General features: G+C 39.5%; 1 protein-coding gene across 1 annotated transcript in view; it reads right to left on the bottom strand.

Moving 5' to 3' along the window:
* The window catches only part of LOC127625767 (S-adenosylmethionine mitochondrial carrier protein-like), a 78,111-nt gene extending 64,524 nt beyond the window's left edge, over positions 1–13,587 (bottom strand). Inside the window, exon 1 of the mRNA XM_052101125.1 lies at positions 13,402–13,587. Coding sequence (XP_051957085.1) covers positions 13,402–13,587 — 186 coding nt within the window. The remainder of the gene's footprint in view (positions 1–13,401) is intronic.
* Positions 13,588–27,814: the final 14,227 nt, after the last annotated feature.

The raw sequence follows: 27,814 nt of genomic DNA, 5'->3' as shown, positions 1-27,814 counted from the left end.
TCTCATTTAAAAAATTGAGCCAAAGCGATTGAGAAAAACTGTGATAGGTACAACAAAGCAAAATGTAATTCTTCCCTGGTTGGGAATCACTGCCTTATGTCAACTAACCAGACCAGTTTTGTTGTAGGAACAATAACTGAGGCAGCTATAATAATTTGTCAAAAGCTGTGATTACCATGTTACGTTTTTGTAAGGGATATACTTAACTAAAGCTAAAGCTGCTAAATATGCTCCACTAAAGTTGCTAAATATTCCCTCCATAAACTAGCTTATTGGAGGCGTTTGCCGCCCACAGTGTGTCCACACCCTCTGCACCTATGTGTATGAGTAATGTGCAACTGAAAGTCAGAAAATACATGATGCAGCAAGATGACACAAGCTCATATTGCACATACCAAGCATTAGTATGCACACAAAAATGTGAAACTGTTAAAAGTTTTTGTACATTTTCTACAGACCTAAGATCAGCTTCTCTGTTTCCCTAATTCTAATATCCATACTAGGTTTCTGTCCTAAATCAGTACAATATAGGGCAACTTTGAACCATGGTTTAAGTCATTAAGGTCAGCAGTTTAAGGAATTTATTGGTTAGTTCCTGCAAATCTTGGGTGGTCAGAAAGTGTTTGCGGGACACGTGGTGGGTTAGTGTGTGTGTGTGTGTGTGTGTGTGTGTGTATTTTGAGAGTCTATTGGGAGTACACAGGGTAAATAAATATTTGATGACTGTGTCACCTCTGCTCTAAGTCTTGGGTGGCACAAGCCAGATCATAGTCTGACCTTCACTCACTCAGATGAATTATTCAAAATAAAATTGTCAATCAAGCTGTCCAGTGCATGTGTAATACAGAATAAGACTAAGTGTGTGTGTGTTTGTGACAGGATCTAAACCTAAGAATAATTAAAAATAGGTACACCACTGAACCACTATTAAAAACATTCTATCTATCCATCCATCCATCCATCCATCCATCCATCCATCCATCCATCCATCCGTGTGTCTGTCTGTCTGTCAATGTATACATGGACAATAAGACTAGGTCTTCCAAGCCCCAGACCCATAAATTGAATGGATTGGTGTCTAAGAAGCTTTGTTTGGGTGGACCCTTTGATTAGCATCCTAAACACTTAAAGGCCACTGTATTGATAGATTGAATGACTGTACTTGTGTATAAAAGAGAGAGTCAGAAGAGAGATAGAGGAGAGGACTATGGTAAAGTCCACTAGTCAGCTATTCATGTGTCCTGTGAGCGTATTATACACAGGTCCTACGCTGATCTGGTGTAACCTTCTCACATGGAGGTGTCACATATGATACTTCCTAATGCCCAAAGCCAAATATCATTTGATCGCTCTTTCTCTCTCTCATACCCTCCATATGTCTCTCTCTATGCATCATTCTCTCTCTGCCTTTAATGAATGAGGGACCCTTCCCCCCTGTCTACCTTCTCCTCTTCCACTTAAATTGGCATTTTTCATGTTACAACAGTAAGAACAAAGTATTCAGTGCCAGTCATCTGTCCAGGATGCCAGTCACTTTGTGTTGCAGTTCATTTTCATCAACATCTTGGCTAATGAAACACAATGACAGTCTTCATCAAAAGTTTGTTAACAAGCTGGAAATGTTGGTTATTTATAACCTTGATGCAAAGTTTGTAGGACTTATTTTTTTGTTTATGTATTGTATTTTTGTATCTAGAAACCCTTTTATGTTCTGACATGGCTGGTTGTTTGTTTACTTTAGTGGGTGTGTTCTTTTCTCCACATCATTGACTATTACTGTAATGAGGTAATACAAATGATGTGGTTTATTTTAAATTGTCGGTTTTGTGCACTATTACTGTATCATTAAACATTATGTTTTTGCTAAATTAGCTTAACAAGTTGCAAACATACTTCTGTACTAACAACATAGCTTGTAATGTTAATCCTAACATGCGTAGCCTACGCTTGCCTCTAAAACATTTTTAGTAAATTATTTGGCTATCAAACCTAAACCATTATTGTGAAAATAGCACAAAATTAAATGTGTAATTTTTACATCACTAGTGTCACCAAATTTGTAATGAATTTTTGTTATGAAGGGTTGAGATGCTCAAATAAACATTACAATGTTTGATTCCAGCAGTGTTTACACTCTAAGAGGAATCAAACTATGTACCAATAGCTTACTGTGGCAGCGGGGGCGTGGTCAAGCGCCCGTCCGGGAGAGAAAAGCGGTAAGGGCGCTCACACCTGAGCTAAATGATAACTAACACCTGTGTCTAATTTCAGTAACGTGAGGAGAGCGGCATAAGAGGGCAGGAGCGACGGAGCTTGGGGGACGAAGGAAGACTGTCTTGTTATATGTTGAAAGAACTAAAAGAATTAAAACTTACCCCTTAAGTTGACGTGTGTGTCCGTCCTGTCTTTTACCGAACGTCACACTTACTTATTTATGTCTCTGCATATTAACCCTAAAACGCATACCTCGAGTCCATTGTGACCTAGGACCTTCATCCATTTTTGGGAGTTGTGCCCACACATCTTAAGAATTTCTCAATCTTTCTCTCATAAAAAGTGTAGAAGAAATAATCATAATAATGATTATATATATATATATATATATATATATATATATATATATATATATATATAATTTAATCATAATTTATAATGAATTCCCAAAAGTGTATAGGGTCATTAGAGACCCTAGGTATGTAATAGTGTCAATTGTTTCTTTTTTTTGCACTTGCATAAATAATATTTGAGTGATTATTTCATATCTATATAAGTTTATTATCACAGGATATTTATTTCTTTGATTATTTCTTTGTAAGAGAAATGAGTACAATATTCAGGTGTGGACTGGCCATAGAGAGAACCGGGACTTTTTGGATGCGAAACAGGGCCGAACTTTGACATTGCTCTTTGATGAAGAAACAACAAGGAAGTAAACTATAGCTAATACAACACAACAGTATGGACAGTATGATATGACTACTGCCATTTGGGTGTACTACTGAAATGATGTAAGTTGTGCATCTATTTAGACTCAATAAGTGCCTGAGAAAATACTTACAGTATGTGTAACTTACTGTATTTTATGTTATTTGTAACTCACTATGTGTTTGACAGACAGTTGCGTTTCATGAACATTCAGTATGAAAGTAATGAATCTTGTTCTAGATTTGTCCACATTTGTTGCATTATCTCTTTGATATATGAAAAATAAAACATCAAAACATTTCAGAATATATGTTATTCTATTATTTTCAAATTGTCTTAATATTTTGAACAATTTACACTATCGGGGCATTTTGTAGGTTCATTTGTGATAGATATACGTGCCAGGTCTCTAAAGACCCAAATATGTATATGTGTTTGGTGAAATTCCCATACATTTAAGGGTTAAGCTGGGACAGGAGAAAATATTTTAACAGCTAAAAATTAACACTTTGCCTTTAATGCTTATTTTTAGCCATTTCTCAAAACCTTTGCTGATGTCGCTACACTGTATTTTCTTGACTACATGTTTCTGCATTTAAAATGTCCAAAGTGTACTCTCAAGTCACTTCATTCAGTCATAGGCACAAAGTTTGATAATAGATATTCCAAGGTGTCATTGATGATACTATGGGCTTTAATAAATGTGACCCATTTTGTCAAGTTGTTTGGAACCACATTTATCATAAAGTTTTTTTTTTGTATTTTTTGCACTATAAAGCAGCTTTGCTGGGATTGAGTCTGTATTTTTAACTCTGTTTCCAGATCAGAGAAACTGTTCACAGCCCTCTTGTGTTTAAGTGTTAAGAATGTGACAGGGCTGGAGGGGGATCATAGATGTGTTCCCCAGAGGAAAGTCAGCTTGAGGCCATTAGCCTTTATGCTTGCTAAGCTGTCTTTCCTACTGTCATGGGAGGTTGTTTGTTTTGGCCTCTACATTCTTCTTTTTCTTCTTCTTCTTCTTCTTCTTCTTCTTCTTTCTTCAAGTAGAAAGACAGTGTAGAGGGCCACAAGTCTTGCAAAGTTTCACTCAGAAAATTGCTTTAACAGGGAAGGGAAACTTTAAGGCTACATAGCTGTCTCTAAAGCACTGTAGTCTTTGTCGGGGATTGAATCAAAATGTTTGTATGCTTTTGGCAGGACTTTGCCCTCCCTTATGTTTCATAGTTATGGGACCCCTCTTTTGCTTTCACAGTGTGTAGAACCACTTTTTCCAAGAGCAATTATTTCTTACTGAGCCTTACTGTATATCATTTGTTAAAGGTAGGGTAAGATGGGTTAAGATGGGTTAAGATGCCCCCCCCCCCACCTTCTAAATTGCATGTGCATGACTTCATGTTGAAATAGTATTTGTGAGAGTAATCCCATCAGAACAGTTTTTAGGTAAATTGATCTAATTTCCTAATATTTGAAAATTGTGAACTGGGGCTTTATATTATGTAAAATATGAAAAGTTTGTATGCATATTTGTTCACAGGGGACTTAATGGCAGAATAATTAACTTTGTTAATACGTCATTTTTATTCTGAAGTGTAAAGTTAAAAATGTTACCCTTGGGGTAAGATAGCCTCCTCAGGATGAGACAAATGGGCCATCTTGACCTTGAATATTAGGTTGCTAGAAAATGTTAAAGATAAAGAGTTAAAGTGTGAGTGAGAGTGAATATGGAGTGTTAGCTCTAGCTTAGCTACCTCAGGATGAAATATTCTGAGGTTAAAGTACTATGAGGAAGCAGAATAAATGAGAGAGTGTGAATTTGAGTGCACACCATACAAATACAGTATGGGGTAGGGAGGTGGAGTGTATATGTAAAGTGTTGTGTGTGGTGGGTGGCAAGAGGGGGTGACAGAGATTTGACTGCACAAAATGTGTATGAATGCCTAATACCATGTTTTAAATGATTTGATGAATACGTGAGTTATTGTTCGCAAACGGCATCACAAAGTTGTGTGGTTGGAACTACAACTCTCCACCTGTGGTTTGAAGACTAGTTCCTTGTTAGTTTTCTGTGTGGACATCATTTGACCTCACTGAGGCTTGTACATATTTATGTACAAAAAAAGCATTGAAATGTTAGTACACTTTTAAAAGCATGGCTTAATTCAGTGCTATATTGCTTGAAAAAGAGTATTACAAGTACATTTTACTTGAGAATTTTTAATAAAAGCCACCAAGAATTGTGTGCAACACTTTATTTGACAATATGATCTGTTCAATGTTCTAGCAATTTCTGCATGGGAATAGTTTCCTAGGTTTTTTTTTTTTTTTTAAGTAAACCACACTTAAAAAAAATTCAGTGTAAGGTACCAAGAACTAACAAAATACAACATTTTTATATATATATTTTTTTTACAGCATTTAGATATCTTGGTTAATGTTAATTTATGAAAATACAATTGTTTTTTTGGTTAAGGTTTGGGTAAAGCAAAACCACCAAACTTTCAGACAGAAATGTTTGCAAAACAATAATAAATACATAAATAATCTACCTCATTTTGCATAATTGCTTTCCACTTTTAACTGGCCCTCTTTTCTTTATCCTTATTTTTCACTTGTCTTTCTTTCAGATGATATCAGAAGCAATTTAAGGCCTGTTAAAACCAGTCTACCCAACGGCTCTTCCCTACCCTCCCTCTCCTCTCTGGTGAAAAAAAAATAGCTGACTGTATTTGCCTTCAGTGTCCTGCCAAGATCCACCTCTCTCAGAGGCCCGTCTGCCCCACCTTAGGGGTTTCAAATTCCTGCAAGCTGTGGATGAAACACTCATTTCACAATTAAATTGACCCGTCCCTATTAGCTCAAGCCCCCCGGGGATCACTTTCTGCAAGGTGGTGACAAATTGCTCTTGTGAACCAAAGCCTCGGACGTTGTGGATGCCACATATTAATAGAGATCTGAATAGAGTCAAATTGAGTTGGGAATGCATACCTGCTAAGAGCAGCTGATGGTGTTGCTAATTTGAATCTGTCAAGATTAAAGATTCAAATCTGTCACTTCTATTTTGCATCAAATGCATTGGGAAAACTTTTTTAATATTTTGGAAAAAATAAACATCATCCGGACTGGCCTACTCCCCCCATCTCTGTAGGGGAGACGCCAGCCATTCCACCAGCCGAAGGTCCACCCTGCCTCCTGGGAACCTGGGGAGAGACGAGGGGAGGGAGAGGGTAGAGGGAAAGGGTTATCAACATTGTTCAACGATATGGTGTTTTTTCAAAACCGTAGTTCCCATGTATATTCGCAAACGGCATCACAAAGTTGTGTGGTTGGAACTACAACTCTCCACCTGTGGTTTGAAGACTAGTTCCTTGTTAGTTTTCTGTGTGGACATCATTTGGCCTCACTGAGGCTTGTACATATTTTATTTCATATTTTATTTCTTTCATTCCATTAAGACTTTGGCCTTGTCCCAGATGGCACCCTCCGCCCTTCCTCCGAGTGTAGACTTTGGTGACGTAAGCGAGTGCAGACCGATGGGGAGCTAGTCAGCAAGTCCACAAGAGTGCATGAGTGATATAAGTGTACATTTGGGACAGAATTCAGTGGATGCATTTTTTTACATTATGTTATGTTTACATTTACGTTATGTTTTTATATACATGCAGTTTTATTTGAAAAAGTCATGGCACTGATAGGGTAAAGAAACACTTAAACTCACCACTGAATGTTTTCTTTTTATTAAATTTCAATAAAGCATTACATAATTTAAACAAGAACCTCTGAAAAACAAAGAGCATATAACTACAACAAAAACCCATCATTTTAAATCTTAAGAGAATAAATAAATATGATTCAGACACATGGATTGTTACAGGCAGGTGCTTAGAACACCGTAAAATGTATAGAAAGAACATACCACCGTATATTCACACAAATATTTATAAAATACACACAGTTACATGTCTTCAGGTATAAATATCACTGTTAGACTGAATGTTGCCATATAAATAAATACATTATAAGCAATCTTACAAGCTACAGCTATATACATTAAATTGTTATGAGTCTAGGGAGGAGTAACAAAAAAGTTTTGGTTCCCCTCTTCCATCCCAGCACTCAAAAATAGCCAATTTTTGGAAATCAAAATAAGGCATTTATTTAATATTCTATGAGAAAGTAGGCAAAAAGGCTTGACGAGGGTGCAAAGATCAAAATAAACAAAAAATTTAACAAATTAAAGGGGGAGTCAACTAACTTCTTGTGGCAGGGAGGAGGGTGGGGCCGGGTTGTGATGCTGCACACCCGGCCCCAATCAGGCTAATCAAGCCCTCGAGAGGGATACAGGCGACCGGAGGCGGCAGTTCGAGAGACAGTGAGTTACGGGCAGCTGCCCTGCATGTGTTTCTGTTTGTGTCTTTTTGTTTAATTAAACAGTACTTTAATTCTTTGTCCAGTTCTCGCCTCCTCTGTTTCCATTGAACTTTGCTAAACTGGTGCCAAAATCCAGGAAGGAGGAGGGATGCATCGAAGTAGAGTCCTCGCCACTACCATCCACCCCAATGGAGCAGCCGCGACCATCCTAGGAGAAGGGGCTCCTAGCCAAACGGATGGAGCGGTCAGGGTCACTGCCAGGGGCAGAGGAGACCCCTAGCGGCCGCTACAATGCGGCAAGAGAGGACTGCCAACTGCGAGCAGGGAGGGGCTCCTGGCTGACCGCCTGGAGCAGGAGAACCGCTGCCAGGGGCGGGGGAGACCCCTACCGTCCACTGAAAAGGCACTGGGGCGTTCTGTCCACCAGGGGCTGGAGAACTGCTTGGGGGGGGTGGGGGTATATGTCATACAGGGGGCTCCCAGCCTGAAGGAAAGGAGGGAGGATTGTGGCAGGGAGGAGAGCGTGGCTGGGTCGTGATGCTGCACACCCGACCCCTAATCAGGCTAATCAAGCCCTCGAGAGGGATAAAGGCGACCGGAGGCGGCAGTTAGAGAGAGAGATAGTTATGGGCAGCTGCCCTGCATGTGTTTATGTTTGTTTCTTTTTGTTTAATTAAACATAACTTTGATTCTTCGTCCGGTTCTCGCCTCCTCAATTTCCATTGAACTTTGTTACACTTCCCTAGAAAAGTAAATGTAAATAAACAACATAAACATACTCTAACACACTTTCTACCCCAAAACAAGAGAAAACAGATATTGAAACAAAATGACACCCACCTCCCTACAAATGCTCCTAAAGTAATCAGTCCAACACCTAAAAGGACAACACCTTTTAACACCTAGGACAACACCTTTAGACGTGACAGTAGCACGAGTAGCAAATAAATAGGAACTAATGAAATCTCAAGCAATAAACACAACAAATTCACACGAGCGCATTACAACACATCTGAGCCAGAAGAGGGGAGACGAGGAATGAAGCTTTCCAGCAGCTTTTATCCTCCATCAGCTCACAGCCAGACCAATCAAGAGAACTCCTCAATAGTGCTCTCACCTGGTAGTGATTAGAGTGTGAGGGAGAAGAAACAGACATGCAAAACTAAACATTCCCACCCCAAAATACACAACCAAAGCAGATGTAATGTTGAACCACATTGAATATGTAGTATTACGTAACACCTCCCCAATGAAAATATACAAACAAATGATCACAAATAAAAATACACTTTAAATATGTCCAGGGACGTAACATTATTCTCTCCTGTCTTAATATTTTAGAGACTCACAATAATTCTAAAATCCTCTTTGAAACAACAATAGCAAAGGTTTAATGTTAGATTACTTACTTTTATGAACATAAAACTTCCCCAAGAAAAACTATACAATAAATTGAATAGGAGTAAATCCATATCTCTGGAAAATTAAATAACTGGTTTTGAACCAGTTCTACACATCAGACTTAAAAGTGTTTCACATGATAAGGTAGTGATCCCCCATTGACAATCAGTCAAAAATTATTAATCAAATCAATTTTAATCCGTAATTGACATCGCCACGTCCGCTATGTTTTTTCCTCCAGCTAGGAAACTCCAGTCCGCTGTGATTGGTCGAAAGGATCAGCAGTGGGGACTGTTGGGTAATAGTCCTTCGGCTCAGCCGAAGGGTGCATTGAAGGTGCAAAGGGGGCACTAGCCAACGAAGGCCACGAGACCAAAAGCCCAAATCAAGTGTGGAATGTAATGAATTACAACTACTCTCATTACAGTACTTGATTAAATATTTCACATTTTTCAACTTTTTTAAGTATAAATAAATAATAGTACTTTTACTTTTACTAGAGTTCTTTAAAAATGAAGTATTCAGCTTCGCTACAATGAAGCACAGCAGCTCTCATAAACTGCTGCCGGTGTCCTCTCTTCTATAGCTTCTCCAAGACTTTCTGCCCTGTCACTATACAAGAACTGTAATATGGTGACACATTTCACTGCACATTTCAATCTTTTTTGGAAAGGAGCTGTTCAGTCAGATACGAGGGAACCATCTGAACACGTTTAACCACTGATCAAACTTCACTTGTTTTTAGCAAGGAATTCTGGACCCCCTGACTGTATATTACTCCAATACATATAAAAAAATACAGTTCTGAATTTGTTGTGGGCGCCCCTGGACATTTGGGAATTAACCACATTTCACCCCACTTGCTACGGCCCTGAGTGTGTCAATAACACAGTGTAGTTTGACGTTTATGTGGGGATACTTGCTTACTTGTATCTATATGTCTAAAACAAACATTTAATATACCTTAGAAAGATACAATGCCAATTGTGTCAGAAATTAACGGGGACTCGAAATTCAAAATATGGGGGCAAAAAAAGCCCAGGCAATGAGTTCCTGTGTTTTATTAATAATATCTGATATAGTTACAATTACATACATAATTTAATTTCCCGCCATCCGGTTCCTTGCACCATAGTTCTCTGCTTTTATCTATCTGCATCAGTTCAGCATTGTACTCCCACGTTAAATTCCATAACCGTTCGCCCCTCTTGTTCAAAATAAACTGTCCTAGTGGGAAACACTCTCACTCATGGTGCTGTACTGTACTTCCCTGCCCAGTGCTGCTGTTTATCTGTCTGAAAAGCATCACCTGCTACAGGCCAAAAGTGAGCAAGGGATGGATGTTATATAAAGAATGTATGAGAAAGCACAAAACATAATGTATTCAAATGCAATATCTCAATATGTTAAATAACCACAATGTTAATTAAGACTTTATTATTTCAACAACTGTAATACAATAATACATATGCAGAACCACCACTTTTAGTGTTTGAATTAATCATATCTCTCACTAAACACTGTGTGAAATGTTTATTTTTGCCTTTTTTATTTAGTTGGCATGTAGGAGTTGATAACTGTTTGCTTAATGATCTCATTCCATATCTGGATAATTACTGCAGTATAATAGAGGGTATATTTCCTCAACTATGATATTGCATTACATTAGTATTGTTCAGAATATTAATAGCCAAAATACTTGGACTTACTTGAATGAGAATAAGCCTGAAATAGGAATGTTTCAGTCACAATGCACATTATGTAGTTTAGAGAAGATTTAGAGACATTAAGAATGTTACAATTGGCTATTTCTATTTAAATAAATGTTGCATTCTTAACATTTTCAGTTTGTCCAAGAATCCTCTTGCAGCAATGCCGAAGCTGCTAGTTTAGGACCTGTGAGGAGTCTGTTTCTCAAACTAGAGTCTGTGATTTACTTTTTGTTGTGCATCTGGCCATCCACTTTCCTCTCTATCCTGGTTAGAGATTCTTTTTTCAAAACAGTAATGCATGGAATAGCCTTCATCTCTCTAAAACAATAGACTTTATGAGAAAATAGAATTTCAGGAGAAATGTGTTACTTGATTTCCGCATGGTAGCTCAACCCATTTCAATTGTTCTAATAATAAGACACATTTCTTGAGTACCAAATTAGCACTTTAGAATGCTTTTTTAATGAATAGGTAAATGTTTGCCATTAAGAGTAACACAAAAATGGAATAAATATCACTTAAAACAATTATTTAAAACCATAACAATATTGGCAATTAAATTATTTTGACAGTATTTTCAATTTAATGCATCCTTGGTGAAAGGAATCATAAGTTTCAAAAATGTGTTTGTGTTCTAAAAATGGAAACGTACATACTATATATAATATAATTTTCATAAAGTAACTTGTAACATAATTACTTGAGACAAACTACTTATTTACTCTTACTTGAGTCATAATATGTGTTAGTACTTCTAATCAAGTGAATTATTTCTTCAGTAGAGGTACTTGTACTTAAGTAAATAAAATCAGTACTCTTTCCACCCCTGTAATTGGGACAGGACCTTTGATCATGTTTCTATGCACATAAGAAAACTGCTTATTCCAGGGTTTTGTAGAAATTCTGAAACGTCACATAGATGTGAATACAGCCGTTTAAGGGATTAAAGGCTATTAAGAGAAAGCGTTTGAACACACACGTCGGAGACACGGCTTATGTGTCCATGATAATGCATACTGTAAGTGAAGTTATTATAGGTTTTTGAAGAGTGTGCATGTGTGTACTGTACAGTATGTGCTCAAATGCATTCAGGGCTGGACTGGTAATCTGGCATACTGGGCCTTTTTCCCGGTGGGCCGACACACTTTGGGGCCGATCATGGGCGGACTGGGCATCGGGAGAACCGAGCGAGCTGGTGGGTTGGCTGTGAAATGTGCCGAATGGGCCGCGATAATCTAAAATGAGCCGCCGCGTTATGCATAACGGACAACAAAATGGTGCCGAGATATGCAGAAAAGGACAGCGAACCCCTACTCAACAAGTTTTGGGCCGGTTGCCATGTAAAATACCGGGCCGATTTATCTTCACAGTCCAGCCCTGAATGCGTTGGAGGATCCCCGAAGTCTGATGTAAAGGGAAAGCCCACTATTGCAGCTATTTTTTTTTTAATTGCATTTACATAGTGCACGCAGCTTTCATGCCTTCAGCAGCTTTCACGTCTTCAGCAGCTTTCATGCATTAAACAGCTTTTTTTTTTCTGATTTTTCATGAAATTACACTGTAAATTACTTGTCTAAAGAACTGCATAAATCTTATAGATACAAATTATGCCTTTTCTGGTTACATTTTTCTGAATTCCATGTTTAATATTTTAATTAAATGTTATGATCAAATAGTGTTTAATCAAATACACACTGTACAGCTTTAATCAAATATATATATATATATATATATATATATATATATATATATATATATATATATATATATATATATATATTCAGTACACTTGCTTATGTGATATTGCTTACAGATAACAATACTAATAATATAACCATTTAATATGATATTATTGTCACTATGAGTATTACTGATTTCAATATGACACTTTTATATAGTAGTATTATTTTTTTTGTCGTAATTACTTTAATATCACACATCGAGTTGATAAAAATCAAATTTCAGTGGGACATTTATTTTGAAAGATCTTTTAAGTTCTTCCTATTTGTGAAGGGCTCATTATATCAAGCTTCCCGTGACTCACGGGCAAAAATCTCTGAGCTGCAACGAAGAAAGAGTTCATTTGAGAGTTCACAGCCATTTATACACTCAACAGACTGATCTGTGGCCCTGCAGATGGATACTATTGGACACACTGCATGAAAATCAAGCATTAGTAGTGTGTGTTACATTTGTGTGTGTGTTCATATACGTGCCTGTGTGTGTGTGTGTGTGTGTGTGTGAAGGAGATGACAGGGCAGAGAGATGCCTTTTATTCATATTGTGGCGTGCAGTGTATGTGAATGTATATTATTTAAATAAATGACATCCTTCTGCTGTTTAATGATCACACTTGACTATATAGAGGCTTTTTTTTATTACTATTTTCAAAGGTCTTTGATTTTATCTCAAAATTCTCGTACTACCTTACATTTTGCTAATGGCAGCATACTTTAATATGGTACCAAAATTAACAACAAGATGATATCGTACCATTAAAAATGTTTTGGTATTGCAATATTTCGTTAGTACCGGCATACCACGCCACCCTACAGGAAACCCACCCCAGATCAGCTGTCTAGTGCCCAAAACCCTTCTAAACACTGTTTTTATTCCCCAGAAGTGCTAGCCAGGAAGATTAACAGTGTGAGTAAAATTTTGAGAAACGAGGAAAAAAAGAACAGTGGAGAGAGTTGGCCCCCATTCACAATGGTCTCAGGGTGTGCAGGGGGCAGATCTGGGAAACAGGAAGTGCAGTAGACACCTGTGATTCTCGTTTCTGCTTCCATCAGCATAGCAAGAGTGGAACAATACCCAAAACACACACATACAGTGAGTTCATGCATGGAATCCCTAACCAGGTCCCTATCTGACCTGGGGATTTGAGCCCTTGTGCCTGCTAAACTTTTAGTGACCCCTTAGAGCCCAGTGTATGCTCACAGACCCACATAATCCAAACTACAGATAGAAGCCATTAATCCCCCCCACCACCCACCTCCACCCCTTCAAAGTCTTCCCTCTGCGTGCAGTTGCGGTGGCAACCTGTAGGTCTTTTCCAGATGTTTCTGAGGCCCACACTGAGCGAACTCTCTTTGTGCTTCTTTCCTGCTGTTCTTTCACAAACAACTTCTGGGTTAGTGCCCCACTTAACACCCACCTGCTGCCCCCTGGGGAGAATCATTGTTTCTTATTTTAAAAGAAGTTGAGGATTTTGGTTTAAGAATTTGGTTATATGCTAAGATAAACCTTGAATAGCCTTGGTTTCATCACAGTAAGTGGTGTACAGGGAGCTTATATACTGGAGGTGCAGTATGTGGTCCAGGTCACATGACAAAGGATATAAAGTTACTGCTGTGCATTCATTTACTCACCAGGGGAATTGTAGTCAGTGTTAAAGCATTAGCTATTTAACTATTTTAATACACTGCATTTTTTTAGTCAAACCAAGACTCTTAGGTAGCATGGATAAGGTAGCTTGTTAGCTATTGGCTTTAATGCTGAAGAGGAAAGTTGTTTGTTTTTTATTTATCCAAAGTAACTTACAGTGCAATAATTTTGAGACAATCCCTCTGGAGCAACCTTTTCCCAAAATTATCAAAATGAATAACAGTAACTGACAACATTTTTAAAGGGATATTTGGCCCGAAAATTACAATTATGAGATCTTTTTCTCACCCTCAAGTTGTTTCCAAACATGCATGACTTTCTTTCCTCTGTGGAATACAAAAAGAAGGTGTTAGGCAGAATGTTAGCCTCAGTCACCATTTACTTCAATTTTATGGGAAAAAAGATACAATGAAATAAGTGAATGGTGACTGAGGCTAACTTGCTGCCAAATATTTACTTTTGTGTTCAATGGAAGAATGAAAGTAATACAGATTGGAACAGTTCAAGGGTGAGAAAATGTTGATTTCTACGTGAACTATCCCAATAATAGATCTTACATTATTGCGTAACACAGCTCTGCCATGAAGACCTTCCAAAAACATGGTCTCTGAGACCATGTTTTGGAATTACAAAACAGGTACATATACTAGATCTATTGCAACTTTGAGTTAAAATTACCAAGGTCATATATCTTGATATGAACACTGTTTTAGAAAGATCTAAGAGGAGGCGCAGCAGCTTCTCCATTATTTTTGTATAAGGTAGAATAAGGGCTCACTAATCACTCATCAAGTGTGTGCATTTCCTTTGTCTGATTTGCCAGTTGCGTGGACATCCGTCAAGGCACCTGCCAAAGTGGCATTCACAAGGACCTTCAGCAGACCATTCTAGAGTAGTGCCACGTGTCCCAGCCACCCCCTAAAGGGGTAACAACACCCCAGAGAGGGAGGGCGAGGAGCAGGGGCAACAGGTGCATATAGCATGTAGAGCATACATATTTCCCCATCCTCTGTGATGCTAATGATGAATGTGATGTGACATGCTGAGAGACAGCAAGACTGCTGAATGACTGCTGGTGTTCACCGACCACCTGGAAAGTTCCTTTATAAATAGAAACTAAACACAGTTGTTGGAATTCAGCATTAGATCATGTTGTGTGGTCCAGTTTCTTCTTATTCACAGTCTATTGGCTACCAGTAGTTGCCAAAATAAAGTTCAGGTAAATAGTCAATGGTCGGGCCACATGCTATATCCAAACAATCAAAGTACAGTCCTGATCAACAGCCTTCTTTCCCATTCACCTTCATAACAAATGTACTGGGCTGAACTTGTACTGCTCATTGTCTTGACTGATCTACAGGGCTTCTAGCAATGTGACACAATCTGTACTGGTAACGTTCTTGTAAATTGGACTGTCTGGCTCTAGTAGCATTCTTGCAACTCAAGCTTCACGGCACTCAACTATATATTGTGCCCAGTAGTGGGCATAGTAGCAACCATGGTGCCGAATAACTTCTATTTGTAAACTATCTGCCTGACTCTGTACAGATGAAGGCCCAGGTCTTTAGAAATCCTTGAACAACCCCTTTCCAGTCTTGTGTGACTTAACTAAAATTGTTTGCAATAATTTGTGTTCCCTCACAATAAGTTTTACATTCCCTAGCAATAGTTTGCATTAACTCGCAATAAGTTTAGCATTTTCTCACAATAAGTTTGCATGCCACTGCAATAGTTTATACATTTAAAAAGATTTTCTTTCATAAAAGTGTGGTCACACTCCCACACAAATTTGGGAGACTAGTTACGCAAGCTCATGTGAAAAAGTTTCCATTCTGCTGGATACAAAGTTAAAGTCCACTCTGACCTTTAAATCTGCATGACACAATGAAGTGTGACCAATAGAAGACTGGAAAGTGACACACTGACCTCTTTGCTCAATACAAAGAATATATATCTTTATCGGTCTGTTGCAGGAAAGAGCTGTATATTTTTACATTTTGAAAATAATATTATTTGTCATTTTTTACTTATTAAAACTAGAAGCCCTCATGTGGAACATCATATCCTGGTCCATTGCGGTGTCCGAAATAATATTGCATGCTCAAAGTCTAGTGAAACCGGCCCTTTAAATAGCTTCAATGTAGTTAGCTACTAAATGATAGTAGGTTGTAGTGTACCTAACTATTATTTCAAAAGAATATCTTTCTACTTTAAGTTATGAATATCTTGGGAAGCTACAGTACAGTTTCAAAGTACAGTAGGTTCTGCAACACTATTATTAAGACTATTTAGTAAAAAGTTTCATAGCAGGCAAACTACTTTTTCCCATGAACCCAGTGCTCTATCCATTGGGTCCAGGAAAAATTGAAATCCAGGGCAGATTGGTGTGTGAGAACCTGAGACAAATATCACCTTTAGCAGGGCTGACCGGTTAAAAATGCGGCCACAGGTTTTGAGGGCCAGCAGTTCCATTATCCATTATCTGAGCGTGAGGCTGCAGACATGGAAAGATTATGCACCAAGCTTTTTCACTGGCTGTGGCATCTCCTAACACCTGCACCAAAGCTCTTTTGTCTCAGTCAGCATATGCACTATGCAGGAGCTGGCCCTACATCTAGGCCAAGCTGTAAAAGAGTAGCTGCCTTTGTGTGTGCGAGTTCAAGTAATGGACTGATAAGATCTTGATGACCTCCTCTCTGCACTCTCCTTCTCTCCATTCTTCTTTCTGTTTGTCTCTCTCTTTTTCCCTCTCATGAAAATAACTGAAAACCAATGTTGGGAGTCTGATTCAGTTCCCTTGGCCTTCCATAGACACCCCATAAAAGCTGTTCCCTCACCTTGCCCCAGCAGCCTGTGTCAGCCCGGACACTTTGTAAAAGGAAAGCTCCCCTCGGCCAGAATCCTTTATGTGCACAGACTACCTCGTTATGAGGAGGGGTGTGTGTATGTGTGTGTGTGCTTCCCGGGGGGGTAATCAGGTCTTTGGGCCGCCCCAACAGCAGACATCATCTCTACACTCTTTCAGTATGTGAGAAGATCTCTGTCCCTATGCCTTGAATGAAAGGAACCCTTTCTTTTCCCACCTCAATCATCTGAAAACCTAGTCTGGTAGGTCTACAGTAACCAGATACATCCAGAGCCTCTGTCCCCTCTGATAGGGACTGAGGGTTCTTTTTCACCCGCCCCTCTCCCTCCTTTTCTCTCCCTTATTTCTGAAGTCTACAGAGTGGCGATCATTTGCAGTGCAGGTGTCTGATTTTCATTAAAATTGCAAATTGAAGTTGATGCCTCATCTGATAAGAAGGGACAACTGGGACTCTCTCTTTCTCTCTCTCTCTCTATTACTCACATTCACACTATCTGCCTGTGAGGACAAGCAGGGTTGTATCACACCACACAACAATGATCACTCTATCCTGACCAGAAAATGCCTAATCCCTGATTAAGAGTGATGTACCCATTTATCTGTCTGTAAATAAAGGTGAGACACAATGAGTTGGAAAGAATGGAGCTTTAATGTGAGAGACTTTGTCGATAATCTCAGCCAACACCGTTATCAAAATGAATGATTGTTTTTTCCAAACTCTCCCCATACCATTGGAAAATCTCAAATGAAATCTCTGTTAAAGGGTCATGACATGCCTTTTTTTATTTATTATTTTAAAATGTTCCTTCAGGTTCACTTATATAATAAGTGGAGTTTTTCGCACAAAAAAAACCAGTAATATATTTGTAAAACATGATCATTTTCCACTCTCATTCTGCCCCTTTGTCTGAAACACTTGGTTTTAGTGCTGCTTCTCTTTTAAGACCGTACCCGCCCACTGTTATGATTGGTTCTCTGCTTTTGATTAAACCGCTCTCTCTATTTGCCATCTCAATGCTCACAGTTGTTGGGCAGAATACGAAACCGATTAAAGGTAAATAAGGCGTTGATGTGTTGTTGTGGATGCGGTCAGATGCAAATGTCTTCCACAGTGTGACATCACAATGTGGAGAAAGTAGAGAATGAGTTGTTTTGGTAGCTTAGTTTTAACAAATGCTCTTTTTGCAGTGAGGAGGAGGTTTTGAGTTCTGAAACTTACAGTATGTTTTTATAGTACAATGACCTATTCTATGTCAAAGAATCAAGGAAAATTTGACTCCTTGTGTCATGACCCATTTATTATCCAAGCTGTTTCAGCCAGAAAGCAATTAGAGAGCTAATAGAGATGTCTCATGCTTCTCAGATATTTTACTTGAGAAAAAGACCGTTTCATTTGGATCGTTCATGTTAAGCTGGGCGTACATGGTGCGAGATCTGACACTTGGGAGGTTGTGAGCCCCTGCACACATTACAAGTCAGTTTATCTGATAATTGTAAAGATGTAGTGGTACACGCATGACTTAACGACCTGGTCATTATAAGACAGAAAGCCAGAGGAGGACATTGCTTTAAATCCTTGTAGCTTGCAATTTAGAAATAAAAAAAGAAGACTGGCATGCCCAGGGGCTGCATTAGCTGGAAACTCATCTGCTTATTTAAATGTATATATATATATATATATATATATATATATATATATATATGGAAAATTATTACAAATGCTTTCCGACATTTGACAGATTCAGGAGAGGGAGTGTGATTTCATAAAAGCATACATCAATCATAACCACAGTTACTGCATGATAATAAAGTGCTCAAAATGAACAAGATTAAAAAGAACGTGCGTAAAATTCACACACCATGTCTGATGGTTATACTTGGATTTAATCTAAGTGCAAACATGATGCTCAATGCAGAGTTATTTTAGTGGAGTAGGCTACCTGTAGCCAAATATTCAACTTTAGATGTAGGCTACGTCCTTCTCATCTGTGCCACTGCTTGCATGTAGATAGCAGTCATGCTGAAGAAGTCTTGTCCATGTAAATGTGCTTTAAAAACACACGTAGCAGTTTAAAAATCTTGTTTTAGCATAGTGGTTGATTGACAGGTGGACCTTTCAACCTAGAAGTCCTTGGTTTCACCAGACTTGCATTTCGGGAGTTGAAAAATATCTCTGACATATCCACTATCGTTTATATACAATTATAACAGTTATATGCTATACCCCCTTAATGTTGCCCTGGAACTGGAACGAATGCATGTATGATGAATAAAAATAGACCATAATGGAAATTGTACAACTTTTTCCCATCAGAGTTATAAAGATTGTGTTCTAGAGCAACCCGTATGGCAAATGATTTGTTTGAAGAGCAGAGAACAGCATGGTATTTCTGTAGAATCCTTTCCAGGGATGTGGTCATGAATGAAATGGGAAAAACTGTTTTAACACAACCATTTAAATCCAAATGTGTAAAACTTTCATGAGCACTCAATTTTCATAGATCGTGTAAGTTGTAACACCTTCTGCTGATTGGTCAACTTCAGGTAGATCGCCAAATCGGCTCGTTGAACCGCACACCTCACGAATTCAAGCCGGCAGCTCCCAAATTTTTTAGACAGTTTTAATAATGATCAGGAGGTCGTGAGCGTCTCGTAAGCCACTCAGTTCTGCTCGTAATTCCTCTGACATGATGCGAGCCATGACCACACCAGCGATTTCCATGTGATCTCTGGAAAAAACGGTTGGGAGCTCTCTCGACAGCCGAAAATTGCACCGTGTATGCCCCACTTAAGTGAACTAGTTGTATTTAGTATAATATGTTAAATGTAATGTTGTCACTCTAATTGACATACATTACTTTTGTGCAACGCAATGCTGTTCTGAATCACAACATTTATTTTAAATATATAACCATATTTAAATATATAACTATATTTAAAACGGTATTATAAATAAAACGTCTCGGGTTATGACTATAACCCTTGTTCCCTGAGAAGGGAACGAGACACTGCGTCGTTGAAAACGACTCTTTGGGAACGCTCCTTAGCGTGCGCCTCTGAATTATGAATGAAACTATTCCAATCTTGATTGGTGTTGCGTCATGACGTAACATGTGACGGCATAACCGGATGCATAAAAGTGATGCCGGTACACACACACATTAGCCTAGCGATGAAGCAAGCCGCTCTCAGGCATTGAGGGCGTGGCAGGACGACGCAGTGTCTCGTTCCTTCTCAGGGAACAAGGATTATAGTCATAACCCGAGACGTTCCCTTCCGAGGGAACTCGCACTGCGTCGTTGAAAACGACTCTTTGGGGAACGAATGCCCACTAGGCCACGCACCGAAAAAAGGCCTGCCCTAGAGTGAAACTGAACTCAGGCACTCAACTAGGACGAGAGCACACGTGCGCCAGGCGTACTAGGGAGGTGCAGACTATAAAACGTGATGAAAGTGTGCGGAGTAGCCCAACCGGCTGCCTCACAGATCTCCTGGAGGGGCACTCCCGATAAGAGAGCCCTAGAGGACGCCATGCCTCTAGTTGAATGAGCCCTTATGGCCAAGGGTGAAGGCAAATTGCGCACCTGTAGGCCGAGATAATAGCCTGAACAATCCAATTACTAATGGTTTGTTTCAAGGCAGGGTGCCCCTTCTTAGGTGACCCAAAACACACTAACAGTTGGTCCGACCTCCTCCAAGAAGAGGACCTCTCGAGGTAAATGCCCAAAGCTCTGACAGGGCAGAGCAAATGGAGCCTCTCTTCTTCTGCCGACACATGAGGTGGAGGATGAAAAGCCTGCAGAACCGTAGACCGTGCCGCGTTAGAAGGCACCTTAGGCACATAGCCAGGTCTCGGGTGCAGAATGGCTTTAACTCCGCCAGGGTCAAACTCCAAGCAAGCTGGTGTTACTGCCAGGGCTTGAAGATCTCCCACCCTCTTTAGAGAGTTAATAGCTAAGAGAAAAGCCATCTTGAACGTCACGTCCTTGGGCGAAGCCGACTGAAGGGGTCTGAAGGGGGCCAGGGATAACCCTTCGAGAACCACCGCCAGGTCCCAGGCAGGAACCCTGGACCTGGTTGTCGGTCTCATCCTCCATGTACCACGGAGAAAACGAATGACCAGCTGGTGCCTCCCCAGAGGCCCATCACTCAGTGGTGCATGGAAAGCCGAAATGGCAGCCACGTACACCTTAAGTGTGGAAGGGAGAGACCAGCAGAGAAACGATTTTGAAGAAACTCCAGAACTGAAGCCACCGGGCAGTTAACTGGATCTAATTCATGTTCTCTACACCAAGTGGAGAACACATTCCACTTGAGGCCATATAATCTCCTAGTAGACGGAGCCCTAGAGCCAAGTATGGTTTCAACCACCCCCGCTGATAGACCAGCATTTAGGTACTGAACCCCTCAGGGGCCAGACCCACAGTTTCCACAGCTCTGGACGAGGGTGGAAAACTGTGCCCCCTGCCTGAGACAACAGATCCCTCCTCAGAGGAATCTGCCGTGGCGGAGCTATCAGGAGTGAAATTATGTCTGAGAACCATACTCAGGCCGGCCACATCGGAGCAACCAAAAGTAGACTGATGCCCTCTTGGCGGACCCTTTCCAGGACTCCCGGGAGCAGAGCGATCGGGGGAAATGCGTACAGGCGAGGCCTCGGCCTGTACCATGGCATCCAACCCCAGTTGGGCTGGATGTGAGAGGAAGAACCAAAGTGGACAGTGGGACGTCCCTCGAGACGCGGATAGATCCACTTCCGATGGTCCAAATTTGTCCCCTATCGACTTCACCACTTCTGGATGAAGTCTCCATTCCCCGGGCCTCAGCCCCTGCCTCGACAGGATGTCTGCTCCCTGATTCTGAACCCCCAGAACATACATTGCTCTGATAGACAGTATTTTCCCTTGGGACCAAAGAATTATCTGATGCGCCAGTCTGCACAGAGGCGCGATCCGAGTCCCCTTGTTGGTTCAGATAAGCTACCTCTGATGTATTGTCCGAGCGTACTAGGACATGGTAACCTTAGATGTCTGGAAGGAAGCTCCTCAGAGCCCTGAACACAGCCAACATCTCTAGACAGTTTATGTGCCAAGAATAATGATGGTCCTGCCACAGACCCCTGGCAAAGCTGCCGTCCATGACCAGCGCCCCAGCCAGTGAGGGAGGCGTCTGTCGAAACGGTTTTCCGGCGACATGACGCTCCCAACACTGGCCCTAGGGACAGGAACGAAGGTTTCTTCCATATTAGCAGAGAACGAAGGCATCTGCGCGTTACTCTGATTATACGAAATGGATTCCCCTTGGGGGAAAACCCCTTGGCTTTCAGCCACCACTGGAGGGGCCTCATGTGTAGAAGGCCCAATGGTATAATGTTGGATGCCGCTGCCATGAGGCCCAGCAGTCTTTGAAACTGCTTTACAGTGATGGCCTGGCCTAGTTTTAACCCGGACACCATCGCCAGAACGGACTCGATACGTGCAGGAGACATGCGTGCCTGCATCGTAACCGAGTCCCACACAACACCCAGAAACGTTGTGCACTGGGATGGTTGTAACACACACTTTTTTGTGTTGAGTCTCAACCCCAAACTTCGAATATGGCCAGGATGGGTACATGAAAATAGGCGTCTTTTAGATCTATCGTGACAAACCAGTCCTCGGATCTGATCTGACTCACGATGACAGGAATGGTAAGCATTTTGAACCTGAACCTCCTCAAAGGCCGGTTCAAAACTCTGAGATCTAAAATCAGCCTAGAATTGGGGGCGGTGCCCGAACTGCAGTCTGTACCCTGATTTTATTATATGCAGGACCCATGCAGATATGTTGGGAAGATGATTCCATGCCTCTACAAAATCTACTAAGGGAACCAGCCTCTCGAGGCTGGTCTCGGGTGTTTTTCGAGCACTGTTCTCGACTTCCTGAAGCGAGATACCGGCATGATTTAGTCGATACAGTCCTTGTGACCACAATTGATGTGTGTTTTTTATTTTTTGACGCGAACGGCACGGTGTGCGTTTGCTGGAAATTGATGTGGCCCGAAGCGTCAGAGACGGCGGGAACCGACACCGATTTCCTAAGGACTCCGCTGCGAGAGCAATCTCGGTTGCTCTGCAGCGGGGGGGACAGCCCTCCGAGGTTCTACCACCTCGGTAGGACCTCTTTCCCGAAGCTTCAACTAAGGGAACCAGCCTCTCGTTGGCTCGGGATCCTCAAACGAAGAATGAGAACGTGCCACAGCAGTCTCATTCTCATCTGCAAAATCCCGCTGCGAACCCCGTGATTTCAATCGCCGCGCTGCCTCAACAGACGCGGGACCAAAACCGTGGGGAACGCGAGCCTGACCGTGCTCATCAAAGCACGCCAACCGGAGCGCAGCACTCTCATGGGTAGTGCTTCACAACTTTCACAGGCAGATCCCTCGAGAGCTGCCTGTGCGTGCTAGCGCTCCCAAACAGTTCACACATAAAGCGTGCGTGTCCCTACACGTAATGAAACGAGGGCAGGGGTGCACGCACTTCTTGAACTGTTCGGTGGCCATAAAATTTTTAAATCAGACAAACAACACCAAATAAGACAAACAATTTCAACATAGAGCGCTTGCTGAAGAGTGAAAGCTAATGTGTGTGTGTACCGGCGTCACTTTTATGCATCCGGTTATGCCGTCACATGTTACGTCATGACGCAACACCAATCAAGATTGGAATAGTTTCATTCATAATTCAGAGGCGCACGCTAAGGAGCGTTCCCAAAGAGTCGTTTTCAACGACGCAGTGCGAGTTCCCTCGGAAGGGAACTATATTTATAGTCCATATAATTATTTATATGGTCTAAACTATATAACTACATTATGTACAATATTATTATAGTATTGAATTCTGTAATCAGAACTTCTTTATGCATTTAAAAATATTTTCTTTCATATTTTTGTTAGTAACTTGTATGCAAGTTGCTCTATGAAAGAGCATTTTCTGAGCAATAAAATCTCCTTCCAAACTGTCTCTCATCACATACCTTTGTGAGCCAGACTGTCCCTGTTCAGTTTAGTTTTGAGGCTTATTGTGGCATTTTGCTGTTTGGGGACAGATTGGAAACAAATATTTGGAGAAAAAAAAAAGAAAGAGAGAATGAAGGATAGAGGGAGTCTCACAAGCTGGTCAGCCAGACCGCTGAGACTGGGAACAACAGCTGTGCATCCCGTTCTCAGCTTGCAGTGAAATGTCACAGCAAATTTCTTTGTCCAAATCTCTAAATTAACTAAGACATTTGCTCAGCATGGAAAGCTTCCCTGTTTGAGAACCAAGCACATCCACAGAATGAAAAAAAATGAAAAAATCACAGCAGCTGTGGCCCATCTTTCTAATTTCTCCCTCATTCTGATCTCCCTGTTTGACAATGAAATGATCTGGGCCGTTAAGCGCTTTAATGTTGAAAACAAATTACTCTTTACTTGAAACAAACCTCTGCTCTTCCTGCTATCAACACTAATCTTAGAGCGCTGGGTGTAGAGGGACCTATTTTACAAAATTTAGAACCAGTATCCCATTGCTTTTGTTGAAACATCTAAGGAACTCAAGAAACGCTGGTCTTAAATCAACGAGCCGGGTTAGTGCACAAAAGGTGAGGTGAAACTCATCAGACCTGTCAGATGATAAATGATCTCAGTGGTGAGCAGTTACAGAAACATGGCTCTGCAGGACTCTTACAGTGCACCTGGGTGTGTGTGTGTGTGTGAAGGACGAGCAGAGTGGAACAAGGGAGCAGCTATGTCAACACATCGAATACAAGGAATAAAATATCACACCTGTATTGTGTCCCTTCCAGTTGCTTAGTTCCAGTCTTTATCCCAAAAGCATATCTCTCTCTTTAAAGGTGCCCTCAGATATGTTTTCCTCATTAAACAAGTTATCACACTTTTTACCTAAAGATATTAAAAGTACTTGGAAAAATATGTTTTTCAACCTTCCTGCTATGTTTGGCTCATTTTTGACCAGTTAAAAGCAATATTTCCGGGTTCAATACAAGTTAAGCTCAGTCGATAGCATTTGTAGCATAATGTTGATTACCACAAACATTTATTTAGACTCGTCCATCCTTTTCTTTAAAAAAAAGCAAAAATCAAAGTTACAGTGGAAGCGAATGGGGCCAATTTTTGGAGGGATTAAAGGCAAAAATGTGAAGCTTTTAATCTTATAAAATCACTTACATTAATCATTGTTGTTTATATCGTTTAAACTAATAAACTTAATTGTTGTTTAAATTGTCATTGTTTTAATCATAATTTTTACAGTTGTTTTAGGGTTCTTTGGGTAAAACTGGCTCTAACTTTACACAGAAAAGGTTATTAAGTGATTTTATCACACTAAAATCATGTTACCAAACATATTGCTTATGTCTTGTGCCTATACTTTTGAAACGGTGAGAATTTTAATGTTTACAGATTGGCCCCATTCACTTCCATTATAAGCGCCTCACTTGTATTGAATCTGGAAAATTCCTTTAAGAGTTAAAAACAATGGAAAACTCATTTGAATCTTGTATTTGGCCAAAATGCCTTTGGAATCTCTACAATGATTAATAAATACATGTATTACATTTTTATGTTATTTGTTTATATTTATTTAGTGTCAGGGTTTATTCGGTGGCTAGAACGGTGCTGCTAGGACATTACTAAAAGGTTGTTTACCAGCTCCAGACATAAGAGACCATTCAAAGGTCTCTATGAAAACCTGATTCCTAGATATGTGTGAGGACATTCCTTTTCATTCGTTTTTTTACAGTATATAGAATATACATAGATATTCCTTTTATTGATTTTTCAGACATTTATCTTGCTGACATAAGTGGCATCTTTCCAGGTGATATGCTACTATAAAGCCTTTTGTTCAATGTGAAATACAATCCTATGTCAATTTTCATGTTCAGAATCAACAGGGTTTTTTTTTTAACCCAAACTGGACGGTTGTTGGATTCAAACAAAATTGAAGGATTCAAATGATATACTCACATAAGGGCCCTCATCACATAACCAGACAAATACTACTCATTTATAGGGCATAGAGTATTTTTTGCAATGTCATCAATAACTGAAACTTTTGCTTTTGCGTGATGCTTGTTGCCAGTCGAAGTCCAAGACAACTGCCAAAAAATTACTTGAAAGCAAAAGTTTTTTTATTATTATTTTAGTTTTACTGATGACTTTTGCAAGCAGCTCTGTGTCAGGCAAATGTACAAATATCCTAGATCATTTAGCAATTGTATTAAGCTGAGTGGCATATGTAAATAATAATAATAATAAATCTCTTTTGTAATAATAATTGGATTGTTTTGCTGTGATATGACTCTTTCCACTTTAGACCCAATTTATCATTTCTCACAGCTGGTTTCCACCCATGTGGTCCAGTTGATCCTGACCCATGCCCTTTATAGAGGTTTCCGGTTGGTTCTGGTTGGTTTGACACATGGATTCTGTCTGTACAGCTGGGCTTGTCTGCAGGGTGCACCTGGCTAAGCAGGCCCTGGCAGCCTACAAGTTCTCACGACATCATGCCATTGCAAAGCACCTGTTAGTTACCAGGCAACACATGTGCATTCCACCATATTAGCTGGAATGAATCACGTACAGTAAGAATGGGTTTCACTAATCATTCCAAATCATATCATTCCATTATTTTATTTACATTTTATTAAGCAACTTGTTTTAAAGAAAAATAAAAAAATAGACATGTATGTATTACAACTGCTATTTAGTTACTACTCTTCAGCCACTTTATAAAATTATATTACTATATAAATTCTAATATACCTGGAGAGGTATCTACTGACATTGCCATTCATCTCTATGGCAGTATTCGGCTGGAGCAGGACCTTCCAGAAGAATGTGATCTGAAGGCTGCTATCTGTTGTGCTGTGTTCTGGTGTCATGCAATATCACTTGACAGAAGATAAGAAAAATAAAAATAAATTACATGCTTTTAAGAGCCTTTAATAAGTATTCAGTTACTGGTAAAACATAATATAATGAAATATTTGTGATTTAAATGAAATGTATAAAAAATTATAAAAAAAAATATATGACCATTTTTTATTGGTTGTCAAGAGGAAAACATGCTTAGTGGCACAATATGGTAAAGTTCTAGCACTCACCAGCCAGGGGTAATGAGATGATGGTTCTTAAACCCCTTGTTACACCACACACTGAATTATTGGAAGAAAAAAGATTTTAAAATGTTTTCAAATACATAAAAAAATAATAAAAAAAAATAAAAATAAATAAATAAATAAATATATATATATATATATATATATATATATATATATATATATATATATATATATATATATATATATATATATATATATATATATATTTTTTTTTTTAAAGTATACTCAATATACAAAAAATAAGAATAAAAAAATACCTAATAAAAAAAACATGTAATCTTTTTTATTATAAATTTTAATAAATAATAATACAAATAAAAGGTTGTGCCAAACCACTCAAGTTTTATAGACAAAATTTTGTTCTTAATAATTTTTTTTCTTCTTCATCGTGATCATATAAGAGGTGTAAGTGAATTTTTACTTTAATATTATTATTTTTGAAATAAATTATTAGAGCTGGACACATACAACTTCAATTACTCTAACCTCAGAATTGTTTTGGGCTGAATTTTCAGATAATTAACTTTAGAAATGCATTATAATTGGCAATATGATGCAGACAGTTTGAATTTAAGGGCCAAGAATAGAATTGAACCTGTAGGATGCATTGACCATTGATCATTGCATTAAGAAAAAAGATTATGAAGGAAAGGTGATGGCAGAATCTCTTGGTTCTTTGCACATTATTTAGAATCCAGCTCAACCCAATGCTGTGCAGCAGCTTTGAAAACACATCGGATGATTTAAACAAAGTAACACCTAACATATGATGCAGTGATGACCTTTCCCTTAATTTTTGGCACTCTTTAAGAGATTGTGAGTATTCTATGAATGAGTTATAAATGAGGCTGGCTAACTGGCGTGGAGATGTGAAGTGATGTGCATCCCCCACACACAAACATAAACACAGACTCTATCTGTTTGGTGGCACGCTGTGGTCTGGGAAGCAGAGTGAAGCTGAAGAATTCACACACGACACAAAGAGCCAATTA

Source organism: Xyrauchen texanus, chromosome 32 (genome assembly GCF_025860055.1).
Source record: "Xyrauchen texanus isolate HMW12.3.18 chromosome 32, RBS_HiC_50CHRs, whole genome shotgun sequence".
In the NCBI taxonomy this organism is placed as follows: domain Eukaryota; kingdom Metazoa; phylum Chordata; class Actinopteri; order Cypriniformes; family Catostomidae; genus Xyrauchen; species Xyrauchen texanus.
This window is presented reverse-complemented; position numbering and strand designations above follow the sequence as displayed.